The following is a 19,538-nucleotide window of genomic DNA, read 5'->3' as shown; positions in this document are numbered from 1 at the left end:
CTAATAATATAGAATACATAGGCTACATAAAATCAAAAGTAAAAATGTGCTTAACAGTTTGATAATTACCCGGCATTTGTCTAAGTATGCCATATTCAACTTTAAAAGTGTTCTGCCAATAGCAACAATGAGGGTGGGACTAGTATATCGTCTTCACCTCAGATGCTGTCATTCCCAGACGGATTGTTTGTTGTCAAGATGGACTTTTTACTGGGCAATCCGTACAGCACTCCTGTGGGCCAATGTATAGGTAAGATAAGGAAAATTTCATGAGTTAACTTTGCGATGCCTGAATGCCGGGAGGTAAAACGGAGTAAAATAAAAGGATGCTAAGAAGGCAACATCAAAGCTAGCGGTACTCTGCTATTACTGCTAACGACCGTCGGCTAGCTAGATGCAAATGGTTGCCCTTATATTTTTTGCGTTGATTAGCAATTCAACATTAGTAATGTATTTATTATAATGTGGATACTAGCCCGATAAGTTGTATTCGTTTGTTGCGCAATGGTTTGTTATTGTAACTTATTCCAGAGACGTTGTTAAACGTCATGACTGCACAAGTTTACATAGTTTATTGTCTTTATGGGGATTAAGCCTATGAGTAAAGCTGTGTAGTCAATATAATACAATCTAGGAAAAAAAACCGGCAAACATATTTCCTGGGTTGTTTTTGGATTATTTCAAAAATTTCCCTCGCATCCAATAACTTTCATAAAACTGCATTATTTTTTATCTTTAAGGCTGTCTAGAACTTTAACCAATAATTTAATTATGGTAAATTATGTCACGAAGACTCTGGGGTATTCTGGTAATCTCACAATAAATCTATTTGTATAAAAGCTAGTAACGTTTAATCTCCCTGCCTCCATATATTCTCACAGGGATAAGGTTGGTCAGCCATGATGTGCATTGGCTGGGGTCTGCCCTATATTCCTTCTGTTTAAATGTCTGTAAAGATGTTGTAATTGTTATTTGAGATCCCTTGGTTCTTCCTTTTTTACTATTTTTGGGTAAGGTGTGTGTGAATTTGTTTAAACAAACATGAAGTGTATTCTATTCTCTTTTCATGTAGTATTTCCTGTGTTTTGAATTGGAAGTACTCAGCCAGGCTGTTTCAAACGCTAGGCTTCTTGGCACCGATTTGTCATCGCAATTTTAGGTGTGCTGAATATGTTTGCAAAATATTGTTGATGATAATTCAACCACATGGTAACTTCACATTGAATATTTTTTACTATTATTATTCACCGTTTAGCATGTTTCTAAGCTGCTGGTAGAAATTATGCATAAGTTGTGTCTTGTAAATGATGTAAGGCATACCACATGAAGCTGGAAATCCTCAGCTCTTGTCTGGTTACTAGTGATGCAATGTATAAAGTATGTACGCAGTGATTTGATGAGGAAACTCTCCTATCACAGTATCTTGTTCACATTTAGGATTTGCAATGTGGCACATTTTGATCACCGGTTGTTATTTGAGTGGTGTCTGAGAAAGGTCAGTGTGCTTCATCAGCCATGAGATTGACAGTGTCCCACATATTGAGTTTACATGATTCATCCAATTAAAATACGAATGTAAATGGATTAACTGTGAGGTATTCAGAGATGCCATTGTTTACAGTTGCACTTGTTGTGTAAGGCTAATTCATGAATAACCAGCCAACACATTTATCAGGACAGACAACATGATACCTGGAATGCTCCAAATAAATTTGCATGGAAATCAATGAGTGGTTCAGTACATTTTCATCTAGAATGTGTAACTTGTTTTTGAATGTTTTTTACGGAATAAGGCGAGCTACAAAATCCCTCAATATCTGTTAGTCATCAGGCCCCTGGGGGGGGGGGTCATGACTCATCTCTAGGGGGGGGGGGGGGGAGAGACAGTGTTGTGTCTTTGGTATTCAGAAGCGGCCATTCAGTGTGGCCCTGGACAGGATGTGCCCTCATTGTCACCCACTGACAAGCTGCTTAAGTGCCAAGTCATACAAGATGGCCCTGTGACAACGGCACTTGCCAGGACTAAAAACAACTTATAATGCAGATAAAACGAACCATATCACTCATCATGTATTGGAAATGGTGCACTCTGCACCATCACTTCTTGAATTTCAAAGCAGTTGTATAGCAAAATATTGACTGTTAAAAAAAATGTATATACAACATTCCCTTTCAGAAGGGAAAATATTCATCATCCTTTTTTCATCCCTGTTCTGATTTTGTAGGATGGCATCCACTTTCTGAATGGTTGATTCACAACTATTTCAGTAACAAAGTAAAGAAAAAGAGAGGTTGGGTTATTAAGAGAAGACAGGGAGGAGGCAGAGGTGGTGGGATAGGATGGGGATTCGTGGCTTTGTTGACGGAGGATGGCACACTCTAGCACCCTTACACCCATGTGACCCGCCTTGCTTGACTAGTTGGGCGTCCTTTCCCAGGAGTGGGACAGTGAACAAAGAACAGGCTAGCACGTTCAGAAATCCACTCTGTTAAAACCCCATCATTTCACAGAACACAGCTCTGCACTGTGTCAGTGATGCTGTTCAGAGTTTCCTTATCTTACTGGTTCCTATTTAATAATTTAACAGAATTCTTATCCAATGCAACTTGCAGTGAAGTGAGATGAACGTTGTTAAGGAGCAGAAAGGCTTAAGGCCTCTTGCTCAAGGATGCCTACAGGTAGACTGTGGACACATTCGGCAAAGACTAACATGATGCCTTCTAGCCACAACACTATACTACCCCCCCATCCCGCCCTCTCTGTCCCCACTTCTACCTGACAATCCGCTTGAGAAGATTACTTGGGATATTCCTAGTTGGAAGTTGCTGGATAATGCTTTCAAACCAGTGTTACTCATCGAAACGTTTGGATAAAAGCCTTGGAGGTATCTACTACGTTCGCCTTGGAGAACATGTTTGATTTGTAATGGATGATTTGTTATTGGTCAGAGATTTGCCATATCATGTGATTATTATTCTGGTAGACCTGTTTATGTATGCTATGCAGCCCTGATTTGTTTGTAATCTAATCATGACGTTTACAGTTTAAAATGCCTTATTTTGAGGTATCCAATCATTTCAAATCAGAGCCCTTTTAGAGGTGCACAGAGGTATGTTGCTTGGTTCAGTAAGGCATCTATAAGTCTGTGTGTAGTTGTGCTCCATTCCATTCAGAGCCCATAAAGAGGTCTGCTGTTCTGCAGCCATTTTGCACTGGCCCTCGCCCTGGGGGCTGCTGGGCAGCAACACTCTCTGTCCACGCTCCACAATGGGCTGGTGAATGTAAATCAATTCGTGGGCAGTATCAGTCGGTCACAGGGAGTCAGTCACAACATCTCAATCACAGCCATTCTCTCCATTCTCTGAATCCTCAGTCTCATGGGATAAGGACGGATTCAGTAAATGTACTGCACATGCTTTCATCATAGAGCAAGTTTGATCAGAAAGTGGTCAAGTTTGTTTGTTTTGTTTGTTTCAGATTAATATTTCATTTTAAGTGGCATATAACATTAGCCTTCCAACAATCTCCGCAGTGTTGTTATTCATGCCTTTGACTGATATCTGGCAACCAATTGATAAACAGTTTGGCTCTGACGAAAATGCTCTTGAGAATCTGATCTGTCATTGGATTGTTATCACAGTGCTGCCAAGAAACACCTATACAGCACTCTTAGCTTTAATTCTATCAAAGTTTGTGTGACTCGCAAAGCAATGCTATTTACTCCAATTGTTATTTTGACTTAGCTGAAACATAGGCTATAAGCCTACATCTTTAGAGAGTAGTTCTGGGTCAAGTACGAATGAGGTCTTTTTTTGGAAACATTGAGGTTTGGGTAAAAGGCAAATTTGTTCTATTGGCCATTTACATATCTAGCGTCAGATTTAAACTGGCAGTATTATATTTTGACTCATAAGATCAGATCCACAGTCTGAAATACTCAATGCATAAGCGATGATCAGACAAAAAGGCCTGGTGCAGAACCTCAAACACCCTGATCTAAATGGTTGACTATTCATAACTGTGGTTCTGCTTGTTGTCTTTGCCCAGAGCGGGCAACGGACGGAGGGCTGCAAAACGAGGACTGGACCCTCAATATGGAGATCTGTGACATCATTAATGAGACAGAGGAGGGGTGAGACACACACACACACACACACACACACACACACACACACACACACACACACACACACACACACACACACACACACACACACACACACACACACACACACACACACACACACACACACACACACAGCCACCCCTGATTACTTTGTTGTTGTGAGACGCATAAACTAATGAGATACAATTGGTTTAACCTAGTTTTCACTTCAAATCTGCTGCACTGCTACTTTCTACTTGATAACTGATCACACACATACACGTATACACACAAACAGAGTGCAAGCAACTGTATAGTCAGCATATAATTGACATGTGCTACTTGATGACACCCAAAGAGATCGTACTGTGTGTGCCATGTCTCTCTTACTCTCTTGCTCTCTCTCAGATTCCTCATGCCCACTAGCATACCCACTCCTTTCGGAACCTTGCATAGATTCTCGCTCTCTCTTACACTGTCTCACCCTCACTCACTAAAAAAAGTATGTCAGTATGATGGCATACATGTACTCATGCACATACACACACTTACATAAGCAGGAACACTCACAGATGCAAGCATGCAGACTTTCACATGCATGCGTCTCATCTGCAGTCCAGGCGTGTGGGCATAACGTGGGCTAACCTGAGCTCTTTATACATGATTAGCTTTGAACTTGCCTTGGGAATAACTGATGGAAGGAACCTCAGAAAGAGAGAGGAGAGAGATGGGGAGAGAGAGTGGCTAACAGATGGGCAGACCAACTGTGCTGCTGTGGCGCTGTCGTCCTCGTCCAGCGCCGCAAGATTTATGCCGTCGAGACAGACGGACAGCTGCTGCCGTGCCACTGAGTCATTCATTCCAACAAAGTTCTGAAGAAAAGTAGCTCCACCTTGCACGCTGAGCCAGGCTGTTTCCTAACTCCCTGTGCCCCCTTGTCCCCCCCCCCCGCCCCAGGCCTAAAGATGCCATGCGGGCCCTGAAGAAGAGGCTGAGTGGGAACAGGAACTTCCGAGAGGTGATGTTCGCACTCACGGTGAGATATGGAATCGATTGGTTACTGTGGTAATCTAATCACAGTGAATATTTCATTAAAGGCCTGCAAAGAGAGAGAAAAACTGCTTTATCGGCCATCCAGGAATGCTAACCACGGAAGATGCGTTGCCCCACCAAGTGTATTCATCTCCACTCATCTTCTCCATCCTGACATTCTTTTCTTTCTTGTTTTTCACCCTGAAGCTGTCAAAGCTGTGCTTTTGTTTTGCATTTCAAAACAAACCCGCACACAGTATTGTAAGATGCCGTAGAAGACTCACACCTGTCCATTGCCCTTGGATGTCTTCAAAAACAAGCATTCCTCTGGATCGTCACTTCCTCCCACCACTTCCATTCATCGCTGCTTCTCTCCCTCGCCATCCCCTCGCTAGGTGCTAGAGACGTGCGTGAAGAACTGCGGCCACAGGTTCCACGTGCACGTGGCCACCAGGGACTTCATCGACGGCGTGCTGGTCAAGATCATCTCCCCTAAGACCAATCCCCCAACCATCGTTCAAGAAAAAGTACTTGCTCTCATCCAGGTAGACCGACTGGCTAAGTTGGCTTGTATTTAGTCTAACAAATCGGACTCTTATCAGATTCATAGCTAACGTCTGATGGCAGATGGGATCAAATCTGAGTGAATGGGGCATCTCAATTTATTTCGCTTCATATTTATTTTGACCGATCATGTTGATAGAGGCGGGGAACTCTCAGTGTCATTGTTGAAGACAAACTATGCCAGCAGTAGTAAACTTTAAAAAAGTGTCTATAGTATAGTTAGTATCAGTTTCAGTATAGTATACTATAGGTTTCATATCCACACAGTGTAGACTGGTCATTGTAGAAATAGACGTACGCAATGACAAACAAGGCATAAATAAGACCCTTTCAGTTGTTCCGCTCCAGGCTCTCAACCGTCTCCCCCCAGAAGTTATTCTACTACTAAGTAGGACTGCTGGATTCCAGATTAGTATGAATAAGAAGGTCAAGTGATTTGATACTGGTTGCTATATTTTTAGGCGCATGTAATTAAATAGCAAGTAGAGGGCTGGACGGACATTGGGGTCCTCCTTTCATAATATATATTGTAAGATCTTTCAGGCCTCCATCCGTTAAATTATTTAATTCAAAAGGGTTGAGTGGTGTGGAGTAACTTCCCTCTGCCACTTCTAGTTCATCACCGACAGGATTACTTAATTTATTTGTTTGACGTCTGTGACAGACACTCCCAACATCGACTGGACGAAAATGTATTTGCATCTCAGTGTAACAGGGTGTTGTCCTGTAGCTCCAGTGTGAGCTTCTAGGCTAGATGACGTCGTATTGACTATGATATCACCCTCCAACATTGCTTATGCAATGTATTCAAAGCTTCTTAACAAAGTGATCAGTAATCCCAGGCCACTTCTCTGGTCGTCCCAAACTGTGTGTAGCTGATTCCTGCTTGGTATCTGTTTACCTGGCAGCCTAAGGCAACACATGCTGTCCAACTCTACCTACCTTCTTTTCCTACGGCTCTCCCTTAGTCTTGATGATGATGTTACCCTAGCCTACCCTAGCCACCATGCTTTTATTCTCTCTCGTACTGTCTCTCTCTCTCGCTCTCTCTATTATTTATGAGGCTCAGTTGGATGCTTTATTTGGTAGCATGGAGCCACATGGCACACATTTAATTTAATGAGCATCACATTTCATTTTCAGTTTGAACTTGGGACCTGCTGGATCTGTTTTGGTATGACATTGTTTTGTACAGACTGATGCTGACGAAGCCATGCTATGAGGTCGAATGAGGGTGAATGGAGGAATATTGGATACATTTTATTTTTGTACATCATATGAGTACAATATGACAATGTTGTGCTGAAAACAATAGACCTCCCTTTTTCTTATTTGAAGTTTAATGGTGTGTGTGTGTGTGTGTGTGTGTGTGTGTGTGTGTGTGTGTGTGTGTGTGTGTGTGTGTGTGTGTGTGTGTGTGTGTGTGTGTGTGTGTGTGTGTGTGTGTGTGTGTGACATTAAGGCGTGGGCAGACGCCTTCAGAAGCAGCCCCGACCTGACGGGTGTAGTCCACATCTACGAGGAGCTGAAGAGGAAAGGGGTTGAGTTCCCCATGGCCGACCTGGACGCCCTGTCCCCCATACACACGCCACAGAGGGTGAACACGCATGCACTCACTCACAGAGAACTGGCTCTCTAGTCATTTAGAGTAGCAGACCCTTTGGTGACTCGCATGAATTCAGAGGTATCGGGGGGGGGGGTATCTTGCTCAATGACGCCTACAGGTAGGCTGTCTACATTGGGGACCGTACTCTTTTATTTTTTGGGCTGGGAGTAGAACCTCCTAGCCTCCTACGCTCTCATGCCCCCTGACTTCATGGTTTTTCTCCACTTCCAGGGCATCCCTGAGGTGGACCCGGCGGTGCTGAAGTACAGAGCCCCCACCGTGACCCCCATCGCCCTCGCAATCCCCGCCACCGCCGCCCTTCCGAGACCCGTCCCTGTCCCCCCCACGGCCGACACCTCTCCGTCGCAGATCCCCCACGTCCCCGACGTCTCGGGCCCCATCACCGCCAACCCTGAGCAGGTGGGCCACACTGGGATCACAACGGAGTTCCAAACGCTTTGAACTTTGTTCCTGCTAGACAGGAAGAGTCTTGAAAGTGTAGTGGATGGTGTGTCGTATTCACACAGTGGTTAGTCACTATAACAGTCTGGTTGTAGCCAGTAATATGCATTAAGATCTTACGTACGTCGACGCTTGCGTATGATAACGGGTTGCCGTTTCAAACGATTGCACAAATGAGCACGTGTCTGCTTATTCAGAAACGGAATTCTCTTTGGAGCGCATGAAGCTGAGAGTGACCTTTGACCCCCTCTCTTCCCCTCCAGATCGCCCGGCTGCGCAGTGAGCTTGACGTTGTGAGAGGAAACACCAAAGTCATGTCTGAGATGTTGACGGAGATGGTTCCTGGGCAGGAAGACTCCTCCGATCTGGAGCTGCTGCAGGTTAATAACCAATAAACATCCACTAAAGGCCGGTTTAGAGTCCTCCGTAACGGGCTGTACGTAGACACCGAGAGCGCTCTCCGTAGCCGGAGACCCTGTCGGAGACCCTCTCAGTAGCTTACCTGCGCATCCAATATTTCGACTACCCGTCGACGCAACGGACACTGCAAGGGCTGTGATTGGTCCACTAACAAAACCATTTCCGGAATCACTTCTCCGGTTTGACTTTTAACACTTTACTTTGTACATTGTTTACTTTGCACATTAAGGACCAATAAAAGAACAGATAAGATTTGAAAAGCTAGAAAAGCTCAACGCTTATCCGACATCCCGACGGAGAACTGCGAATGCTCGAGGGGTCTCCGTAGTTACGGAGTCGGATTACGGATTACAGAGACGGAGTAATATACTTTTGCCTTTAGTAAGCACAACTTAATAAATTACAACTTAATAAATAATGAGGGCAGTGTTCACTCAGAAGATGGTGATTCAGATTCTAGGTGTCTGAGGGGTAGTGCACTGTTTTCTGTCTCCCTTAGAAAAAAGGTGGATGTTGAAAGTGTTATTTTATAGTTTGGTCCACTTTGATTTATTTGCTGCCACTAGGGGGAGTAGTGTCTCCAGTTATTGTAGGAGTACCTCACCCACAAGGTTTAGTGGAATTTCTACTACTGACTTTTAAGCAGTGGCACCAAAAATCTTGGCTCATAAGGTAATCCGCTCAAGCTAAATTCTTCATTTGCGTTTAAAGTAGTTTGTCAAGATGGGAAAGCGAAATACGTTCTAAACTATTCTTACACATTATTTAGCAGAACTGTAATGTTTAAACCCATAGTTCAATAGCTACTATCAATGTGTGAATTCAGAGAATTGGAAAGTATTGTATCAATGATGTAGATTCAGACCATCCCACCAATAGGATGAGTATTTCGGTCTTCCTTCAGCCATCATGTCCTTGAATGTGCTCTGCCTCCTCAGCCTATTCATTTAATGAGCTGCACAGAGTAGTGCGCCATGTTGACCGGCGGTCATTATATGACAGGAATAAAGTGTGTGTGTGTGTGTGTGTGTGTGTGTGTGTGTAGGAGCTGAACAGGACATGCAGGGCGATGCAGCAGCGGGTAGTGGAGCTGATCTCCAGGGTCTCCAACGAGGAGATGACCGAGGAACTGCTGCATGTCAACGATGACCTCAACAACATCTTCCTACGCTACGAGAGGTCTCAAACACACACACACACGCACACCTGCTGTGAATAGTTGAAACCATGTTCAAATAAAAATAATGTATAAGGGAAATAAAACTGCCTTCTGTCTTAAAAAAGATACGAAAAAAAAAAGATGGAACTGATAATTGTTGTGGCCAATTGTTTTGTTGTTTCACAGATATGAAAGGTACCGGTTGGGTAGAACTGGACAGAACAATGGAGTGAGTACAAAAAACACCACAAAAATGATACTTTATTGATTGAGTGAAAAAAAAACATTGAATGTTGGTCATATTCCATGGTCTATTGAATTAATGCAGCCATATTAAAAAATGCCGCTTTCATGCAAATCATAACTCCCATATTTGTTTAACTGGAATATTTGTTTGAATATTGGCTTAACGCACAGTAAAATGTTGAGCTGTTGAAATTTTGAACACATCGAATGCAACAAGGCACCCCGATGTTACCTTGCAAAACATGGCTTTCATGCACAGCTTCACGCTTAAGCGTATTAACCCAGGAGAAGATCATTCACCTGCTTTGTACAGAAAAATTCTGCCAGTTGCACTAGCAACGTGTGTGTGTGTGTGTGTGTGTGTGTGTGTGTGTGTGTGTGTGTGTGTGTGTGTGTGTGTGTGTGTGTGTGTGTGTGTGTGTGTGTGTGTGTGTGTGTGTGTGTGTGTGTGTGTGCGTGTGTGCACGAACCCCCTTGTCTGCGGTCCCCTGCAGGCATCGTTGTGCCCCCACTGGCTCATACATTGAGAGTAGTGACTATACAAAATGTAGATGTATTCTTTAAGTTTCTTAAGATGAACATCAATGGATTTTGATTTCTGTTCACACATAAGAGAAGGAGAGAGACTTCAAAATCAAGAGCACACACCAACCCTTACATAGCAATCTGTGTGGCCAGTGTCACACACAAATAATACAAGCTAGAATCAAATCACAATTAATAATATAATATTTCTAATAATATTTTAAAAAAAATTGACCATGAGAACCCCATTTTGGTTTGTGTTTGTATCTTTTTATGATTGTGCCTGCAATAGGACATATAAGTCCCAAACATTGGTCGCTTCATGATCAGGCTCCATTAAATCAAAGAACTCTTTGTCAAGAAGTGACTAAGTTCTCATCCTCTCTCCCAGATGTTGGGTGAGGCCCCAGAGGACAACCTGATAGACCTGGGCCCCGGCTCCCCCGCAGTGGTCACCCCTAGGGCCACTGCCGGCCCCTCTCCCGCCTCCACCCTCATGGGGGCTGCCGCCTCCCCTCCCCACCACCCCCCCACCACCTCCACCACCTCCACCCTATCTTCAGCCCAGGGCGGACTCGGTAAGTTTGGAATTACAGAAGCGCACAATGCAAAGGTTAGCATTAGGTATCAGTATTTGTTATCTATTGTTGTTGTGGCTGTGCGAGAAGTAAATGTGATCGGCCCAGTAAACCACAGCATTGAGACACACACACACACACACACACACACACACACACACACACACACACACACACACACACACACACACACACACACACACACACACACACACACACACGCGCACACGCACACACGTCTTACCCAGAGTTTCTAACTCACGCCGGGTCTCTGCAGACCCGACGTTGGCGTTGAAAGACAAACTTTCCCATTACGTACCTCATTCCCCCGGAAACGCTGCCTCAATTACCCCGTTGCCTTATCTATGAAAAACTACCTCTCTACACCCGGAGCGTGCTGCTGCTTTTGGGGTTAATGTAGAAAAATGGATGCCACGTTGAAATGGACACAGCTGGACATGACTACGCTGACAGACAATCCATTGACCATGAAAGCACGTGTTGTAGACATAAGGTGTCCATATGGACCGCCCCTACACAAACACACAGTCAGAGTTCTGAGTCAGCTCATCTGCCTCCTTCCTTCCTCCTCTAGATGTTGGTACGGACAGCGTTGGCAGCGCCCTGTCCGCCATCTCCTGCCGGAACCCCGATGACTTCGACATGTTCGCCCAGACCCGAGGTAGCTCGCTGGCCGACCAGCGCAAGAAGTAAGCAGTGTATTGGGAAAAACAAACACCTGTGTTTTCTGGAAAAAGATGCACCCATTCACCAGGACTCATGAGTTAAACGCACCGTTCACACATCCCTTAGGCTTTTGGGGATAATGCAAAGCCGCACAGCACATACTACTGTTGGTAAAGTGATTGACTCAAGATGCCAGACCCATACCTGCTTTTTTTATGTGGATAATATTTAATAATAGAATACCCTTCCCTTAATCCCCTTACTTGTACCACAACCTCTGGGGCTTGTCTAGTTTGCAACAGTCTTTATATTGAAGTTCTGCTGTATCTTAATCGGACCAGGAGTGGAACCGAAAGCAACTGAACTCCATACAGCACTTATTCAGGCTAGTGTAGTTTTGCTTTTTGAAACGCTCAAATTCCACATGTTTTAACCAATCGAAGCGTTTATGATGTGAGCATCGCGATAGACCTTATTTGTATTTGTCCGTTGCTTGGGGAGAACCCTGTAATCACATTGAATAACTGCCCTGACCAATGTGCCCTGCTGTGTAATTTTAGTGTAAAGTACGAAGACCCTCAAGCCCTGGGGGGCCTGGCCTTGGCTCTGGACGTCAGACAGCAGAACACCGGAGGAGCGGTGAGTCTGAGTCTCTATGGGGTTGGGTGATTCTAGATATATGCCTCTTCTGTGTAGTGTTCTCCAGGTACATCCCATGACTTCCCCATGCACAGTTCCAGTGATCATCATCCACGTGAAGGTCCAACCTGTGCTGCTGGGGGCGTGACCTCACTAAACCACTGGCTCTGGAGTTTTGTTTAGGTGTTTTAATCGGGATTGATCCTGTGGCGCCGTGGCAACTCGGGATATAGATATATATATACACAACTTTGCTTTTTTTAGTATATAAAGTAAAGTAAGTTCTTAGCAGATTCGTTCCGTAACAATGGCGCTTTCACACTTATCTGGGTCCTGTGAATTGTTTCTGTCACCTGACCTTCTTAATCCAATTTTTTTTGACACATGCAGCGAACTGAAATGTTTGCGCTGGGAACAAAAGCATAAACACATGCATGCTGGTTTCATCAGTGTGTTCCCCGACACAAGCCCCAGGCTGTTGGCACAACTATTACAATGTACGCAATATATATTTGTTTTGTTTTATTAACTACACATACAAACATACTTGCATGTATGTATATCTTTCATCTATCTATCTCGGAAAAGGTTTGAAAGAATGTTTCAATTATTCTTTCTTCTTATCATTTTTTTCTTGACCTCACTCAGTCCCGGTCTCCTGACTCCTCAACTTCTCTGAATGACATTCTTCTTTTGCACATCAGGCCTCTCCTCCGCCTCACTCACCGGTCTTCTGGTTCTTATACTATGCTGTTGTTTTGTTGTTGATTCAGCTGAGGTTAAAAGGGGATGAAAATCCAGCAGAGCAGGAGCTGCCCATAGACAGCTGGCTTATTACCCAAGGAATGGTGAGGACCCCATCCCGTTAGTGTGACCTCCTCCATCCAATCCCATCCCCAGCTACTGCCCCTCCCCCTCCCCCCCTTGTAATGCCAACTATTGCTACCACATCTTCACTCACATCCCCTGTTAATACTCATCCAGCGCTCCTACCATCTCCAGTTCCTACCCCTAATAGGCCAAGTTCTGCCAACAGTAGAATGGTCAGACCTCTCAAGGTGAATCCATACTCTTATTTATAGATGTGCAATTTGGTGGATGCTTGTTTTATCCAAAGCATCTTACCGTGAGTGCATACAGTCTTAGCATGGGAGGGCCACAGCGGGAACAACCTTGGCATTTTGAATGCCTAGCTCTACCTCTTGAGCTATGTGGATCACTTAAGCATGCACACACACCTTGTACACTTTGTACTTTGGCTTAGGTCCATTCTAAAATGCCTACTTAGTACAGTCCAAGAGCTGAAGCCTTTTCAAATTTCACCTGGGTGGGTTGATAGAGGCTCATTGGGATCTGAATGCAATCTACAAATAAACATTCTTAAAGCTGTCAAATGTATGCCTAATAATCTGAATGTGATTGTAAGGTCGAAAATGCTAACTAGCTAGAGACTTGCATCCAGAAATGTTGTTTCTAGGAGGAGGGAGGGTTAGCAATTTTGGTAATCAAATGAAAATATCATGTTGTGATTGTGTTATGAGAAGGTACCATGACTCTAGAAACACCTTGCATAGCCGACAGCAAAATTTATGTTCATGTGCCTCTATTTTCTGGGCGCATAAAACATGGTGCCTATGGGCTTCACTTCCCCAGTGGTGGGTGTAAGGCGATCCCGACTGTCTTATCTACTGTTGGTTCTTCTTCATTTTACTTTGGTTTTCACTCTCACCCCCTGCACTTTATGGATTGAATTTTTCCCCAGAAGTAATTTTTTGGGGTTTCGATCACATGCCGCCCTTTATCATATCTTAGACTAAAACGTTGTAGAAAGGTATAACACTTGTTCGACACTTAAGTCCCAAACCAATAGTCGATGGGCCCAGGGTTTCCCCGTTTATGCCCATACGTGCTGGTTTGCGGCTTTTCTGGGGCAGTTTGTATTTCTGGCGATACATTTTCTATCAAATACATTATCTAAATTGCACAGCTTCCTAGAGAGTATTCTCCTAATTTACTCACCACTAGCTAGCTCGGAAGTCCCCTTCTAAAAAGTTAATTAATAATCTAATAATAGTGAAATAACCAAGACATTTTAACTGTAGCAAACATTAACACAAGTGTCATATGTATGTAATATTTCAATAGAGGTTCTCTTGACTAATGGTGCGTTTTAGTATTCTCTGCAAACCGACTCGGACCTCGGATGTGACGTCACGCCCACACTTCAAGCGTTTTATAATGATTCGCTCGGTCGTTGGAGAAAAACATGGGAGCCACCCGGAAAGCTGTTGTCGTGGTAGCATTGGCAGAGTACCAGGCAAAATAAGTAGGCTATAGGCCATAGGCAGAGATAGGGACGCAGTAAGGTATTGCAGTAATATGAGTGATTGAAATTGCCATTTAAACCACCAAAGCGGTCCAAACACAATGAAAACAAACAGTTCATACTTCAAGTCATACTGGGCGCAGCCATCTTGAATTCTGGCTCGGCCTCCTCTGAGTTCATCCGAGCAAGCAAGTTCGCCGTCGGAGGAAAAGGGGCGTGTTCATGCTTGTCGCTAGGCAACGTCCTCGGACTCCGAGACGGATTGGATAATAAAACGCACCATTATATATTTATTGTGGCCCACTTATCTATGTTATCACAATGCATTTTATGAGTGACCCTTATTCTGACTGATGATGTTAGTGTATGGCTTTGATCTCAAGGGGAAACCCCAAACACGTATTGTGTATCAGGGGTCCTCAGAAGGAGGGTTCTACTAAACATTAGATATCAAATCAAACATGGACTCTGGACTGCGTCACATTTTTAAGAATGGCATGTCTAATTTTTCCACGGAAAGGTAATAAAAACTGCATCATTTTGCTTTTCATGATCTTGTAACGGAATGGTCTTATTTATACAGGATATGTCCTAACATCTTTCCACATAAGTTAGCTCTTCTCCCATCCTGTGTGTGTGTGTGTGTGTGTGTGTGTGTGTGTGTGTGTGTGTGTGTGTGTGTGTGTGTGTGTGTGTGTGTGTGTGTGTGTGTGTGTGTGTGTGTGTGTGTGTGTGTGTGTGTGTGTGTGCACTACATGGCATACATCATCACAGGCTCTAGCGTGTGTGCAGTGCAGGCTCCATTGCAGTAAAATGTCCAGGGCCCTCGTGTTCCTACCTTTTCCCCCTTTTAATCCCTTAATGGCGAAACAACGGGTTCCTAATTAACTAATCATATGAGATAATTAGCGCTGCCATGTCATTTAGGTCCACAGCTGGTAACCCTTTCTAGTGCAATTCATTCGAATAACCCAGTGAACTCAATGGAGTTTAATAGAGAAAGGAGGACTCTAAACTTGTGTTTTTAAAAAAAAAGAATTGCTCTACGAAATGTGTTTCCTTTTTTTGTGGCATCTTTCTCTTCGGCGATTACTGTTCATTTCATAAAAACATGATTTGTGTTTGTTTTATTTGTTGTTTTGTGCTATTGGGGCCGTCATTCCGTTGTTGTGTTTTGTCTGGCCATTTGGTTGGGTCCTTGGCCCTTCTTCATAGATCCCTGTATCGCAGTCCTCTGTCATGGATGACATAGAGGAATGGCTCTGTGCGGATGTGGTGAGATTTTTACATTGATTTCTATATTTTTCCCGCCACCATTTTCCCTCTCCACATGCGTGTATGTCTATATCATTTTTTCTTGTTTGGTTTTTCTTGGGGGTTTGATTGAGTTACGTTTGTGTTTGTTTTTCAAACGCATGCAACTAGGTTTTGGGTGTTTGTTATTTTTTCACCTCAACTTTCTCATCTCTTATTTGCGTGTGTGTTCCCCTAAACTTCTGTAATTTAGCCAGTAACTTGACATGATATGTGTGGGGTCTATGTCGTGTATCAGATGTATGCCTAATAACATGTCACTTCAAATATTGATTTGCTTCGAAGCTTTGTAAAACTAATATTGTAAATGTGGTTTGAGGTGTTATTTGCTCTAAAGATCCACTGTTTTTATGAGAACTCCTCCTGGATTCTGTGTGAATGATGATGTAAAAAGGCACGTTTTGAGGCTGAGACCTTTCCCTGTGTGAAACCCACTAATGTGTTATGATTAGGGCTGTAACGATGCGCGTATCGAAACCGAAATCGCGACACTCAGAGACACGAACCTGTCTCGTGGTGTGAGAAGGCAGAAGCGCGATACGCCCTTTCTAACTCTCCGGTCAAATTGTCCGATGGAAATTTGCTAATAATTTGTCTAAATAATAGTCTGCCGACACCGCCCCCTCTTATCGATGCCGTTAATTAAACGCTAATAGGATATTTGACTAAACCAACCAAACTAGTTGAGGGTTTTTGCCTACCTGCAAGCATCCTCCAACTGCAATCTTTGGTTATTTATTAATTAATTTAGCTATACTTTAATAGTATTCTTTCTGTTCAAATCTGTTCAGTGTTCCAAATTATTTGTTATTAAATGTTACATTAAGTTAATTGTTATATCGTTGTTTAAATAAAATGCTTTTTAAATTTAAAAAAATCGTGGGATGTATCGAACCGTGGGTCAAAAATCGTGATACGAACCGAATCGTGAGTTTGTGTATCATTACAGCCCTAGTTATGATCCTACCAAAGTATTGATTACACAGTGGTGTGGATGTTCCTACAACAATTAGTTATAATGGGTTTTGATTAGTAGCTGTTTGCTTTGGCTTCTTTGGACTTATGCCTCTTTTCTTCTTTGAACTAGAAAGGAGATGGCGCAGAGGAAGGAGTCACCAGTGAAGGTATTAACTTTGTTGTCGCATCACCTAGAGCTTTATTATTTATAAAGAAATAAATAATTAAAGGAATAAGTCGCACTAAAAGTAAATCAACTATGAGCTTAAAAATGTGTCAAAAAATAACTTTTGCGTAGGTTGGGCAGCCTCTGTGTACTTCCCCAGATAAAGCAGCAAAGTGTAGCACTAGTAATATCGAAATGTTATAGAATATTCAGAATAATTCAAGAGTAAATAGATGTTTATATATTATATTAACGTGAATTATTCCTTTAATCCTAGCGATGGATCACTGATGGCATTTTATTATTTATTTTGTCTCCGCCAGAGTTTGATAAGTTCCTAGAGGATCGAGCCAAGGTGGGAGATTCTGGACCCTCTCCCCCACTAAGAGGCAGACCAGGCCCCCCCGTCGGGGCTACTAGCGGCTCCCACAAGAAGGCAGAGCGGACGGAGGACGCCCTCTTTGCCCTGTAGACTCTCACCTGCCCGTTTTTCTCCTCCTAGTCTGGAAGCACCGCAAGCAATGTCCTTTCCAAGAACCCCAACGTCCATTTAATTTGCTGCCCCTGGGTGACGTTGCAACAGATGTATTGTCTGTAGCCTTGTCATCTGATTACCAGTGTTGTAATTCAGAGACAAACATGCTTGCCATGTCTTGTATTACTGTATTTTTTTGTTTGATGTGTTTGTGTGTCTGTGTGGCTTCTCTTAGTAGCCCTTCTTAGTCCTCTGTAATGTACCACCAAAGACGAGTATTCTAGCTAGCCTGTTAGCTTTGTTTCAGAAGAACACATGCTATGGCACTGTCTCTTTTATATTGATAGCCTAGTAGCAAGGATAAATGAGAACTCTTTCTGCATGGCCGGCTTTCAAGCCAAATGATTTGATCCAGAAAGCTAGAATGATGGCCTATGGTTTCTAAGAATTTAAATAATTGAATAATACATTTTTCTTTCGTTTTTTGCTGTGTAGAACAATATAATAACACTGAGTGGTTGTTCATCATTGAAAATTATTTGTTTCCATGGTCAGTTCCTGTTGTGCTGAGAAAAGCTAATTTTTCTGCCTAGGCTAATATCGCTTACATGAAAAAAAAACGCTAGCTAAATCAAAGATAATATCGAAAGCATTTGTGTGCGTGAGAACGTCGGTTGCCTTTCCTTTGAGTCCAAGAGACAACAAAACTAAATGGCCACAAGGCACCTGTTCATCTTATGTTGTTAATTGTTGCTTATGGGAAGGAAAGGGACAAGTTTAGTTAAGATTCCTTGTAAGGGTTATTACAATGACTAAAAAAGAACATCACCATCAAGCTGGTGTGAAAAAGCCATTCCGACAAACATTGTTGCTTAATGGACAAATAATATAATTTAGCACTTATAATTTTGACACTAGCGCAACCACTTTCCTTCCTAATACACTATTTTGTGCACTTTACAGCTATTTGTGTTTACAAGATGGTTACTATTTTTCTAGTGGGTGGTAAATAGTCCTAATTTACATAAATTTGCACATTTTTGTTTGACTGCATTCATGTTAAACTATACCAAACGCAGGTGTATAGCTAGATGGAAACAACTTTTACAAATTTACCATAACACCTTTTTAGCAATTCATTAAAATCCAAAAAAAAAAAATAGTGGCGAAGATATTGAGTTCGAAAGGGGGTTTAGATTGTAGGATTGGTTTCTGTATATATATATATATATTGCCAGAGTGATATTTTATGCATTTACCTCATTGACTTCTTTAACTGGTTATATAAGGAAAGTAATATTTATGCTATTTCATCCATTTGATTTTTGATTTTACATTATTTTCATAATGTATGTGAAAATAACCTCTTCATTTTATCTCAACTAATTATTTAGGTCGTTAAGACTGCATCCACTGTAAGTGAGGCTCCTTGAAAGTCTATACGCGACCAAACCAACATTTGTATTTCCTGTAGCATTCAGACTGAACGGCTGGCTTGTTCAATCCATTATGAATCTGCATTAACTCGCCGCATTATTTTTCTATTGATTCATGAGTCACATGTTGTAACAGATTGTAGAAATGTTGGCTTTCAATCAAGTTTTGTATGCAAATTAGACCTTTGGTAATTATTGTTTTATTCCATCACTGATTCAACTATTTTGTCTCACATTAATAATATTGTATTAAAAAGTGTCAGACTATATTTTACAGCCTTAAGCATTATAGTTATTATGATTGAATCATGACATTAAAAATTGTTTTGTTTGTTTTGCATTAATATAATAGAGCTTGAGTCAAAATGTCAACACATTTTGCAAAAACGTTCTCTCCTCTTCATGACACTATGACACTATCTTCAAGGATATTATTTTAAATCCATGTCTGATAAGATTAAACGTGTACCTTTGTTCTGACAACTTTCATATTCATATTTCCCTTTTAATGGTTTAAGTTGTAATATGTTTTTCAAAATTGGATTGGAAATTGGCGAAAAATGTCAAATTCAAACTCAATTGTGACAAGTTTTCTGGTGTACTCTGTCTTTGGAGTGTTCCAATGACTGTTGAGCTTTGCTGTCTGCTGCCATCATATATGGTTCAGATTTTAATTTTTTTTTTACCCAATGCACGCGCTCGTATGTTACCTGCCCAATAAAAACACTAGCAACATGTGACCTCAAACTTCATTGCTTATTGGTCATTATTTTACAGTCATGGGGAGCCCCCCCCCCCCACCCACATCCCACCTCACATTGTATGATGTCTAATGAGAAT

General features: G+C 42.4%; 1 protein-coding gene across 4 annotated transcripts; it reads left to right on the top strand.

The window, feature by feature from the left end:
• Positions 1-76: 76 nt before the first annotated feature.
• tom1l2a (target of myb1 like 2 membrane trafficking protein a) lies at positions 77-19,448 on the top strand. 4 transcript variants are annotated; one of them, XM_030375451.1, is made up of 16 exons: positions 77-250; positions 4,049-4,133; positions 5,064-5,142; positions 5,534-5,683; positions 7,165-7,299; positions 7,540-7,728; positions 8,034-8,150; positions 9,236-9,369; positions 9,536-9,578; positions 10,512-10,698; positions 11,294-11,408; positions 11,946-12,024; positions 12,798-12,872; positions 15,566-15,625; positions 16,752-16,788; positions 17,111-19,448. In XM_030375451.1, the coding sequence occupies exons 1-16, from the start codon at positions 163-165 to the stop codon at positions 17,257-17,259; spliced, it is 1,722 nt and encodes a 573-aa protein (XP_030231311.1). In that variant the 5' UTR covers positions 77-162; the 3' UTR covers positions 17,260-19,448. The 4 variants fall into 4 exon arrangements, with proteins under 4 accessions (XP_030231311.1, XP_030231320.1, XP_030231327.1 ...); XM_030375460.1 differs by lacking the exon at positions 12,798-12,872; XM_030375467.1 differs by lacking the exons at positions 12,798-12,872; positions 15,566-15,625.
• Positions 19,449-19,538: the final 90 nt, after the last annotated feature.

The sequence above is a fragment of the Gadus morhua genome, chromosome 2, assembly GCF_902167405.1.
Source record: "Gadus morhua chromosome 2, gadMor3.0, whole genome shotgun sequence".
Classification (NCBI taxonomy): Eukaryota; Metazoa; Chordata; class Actinopteri; order Gadiformes; family Gadidae; genus Gadus; species Gadus morhua.
This window is presented reverse-complemented; position numbering and strand designations above follow the sequence as displayed.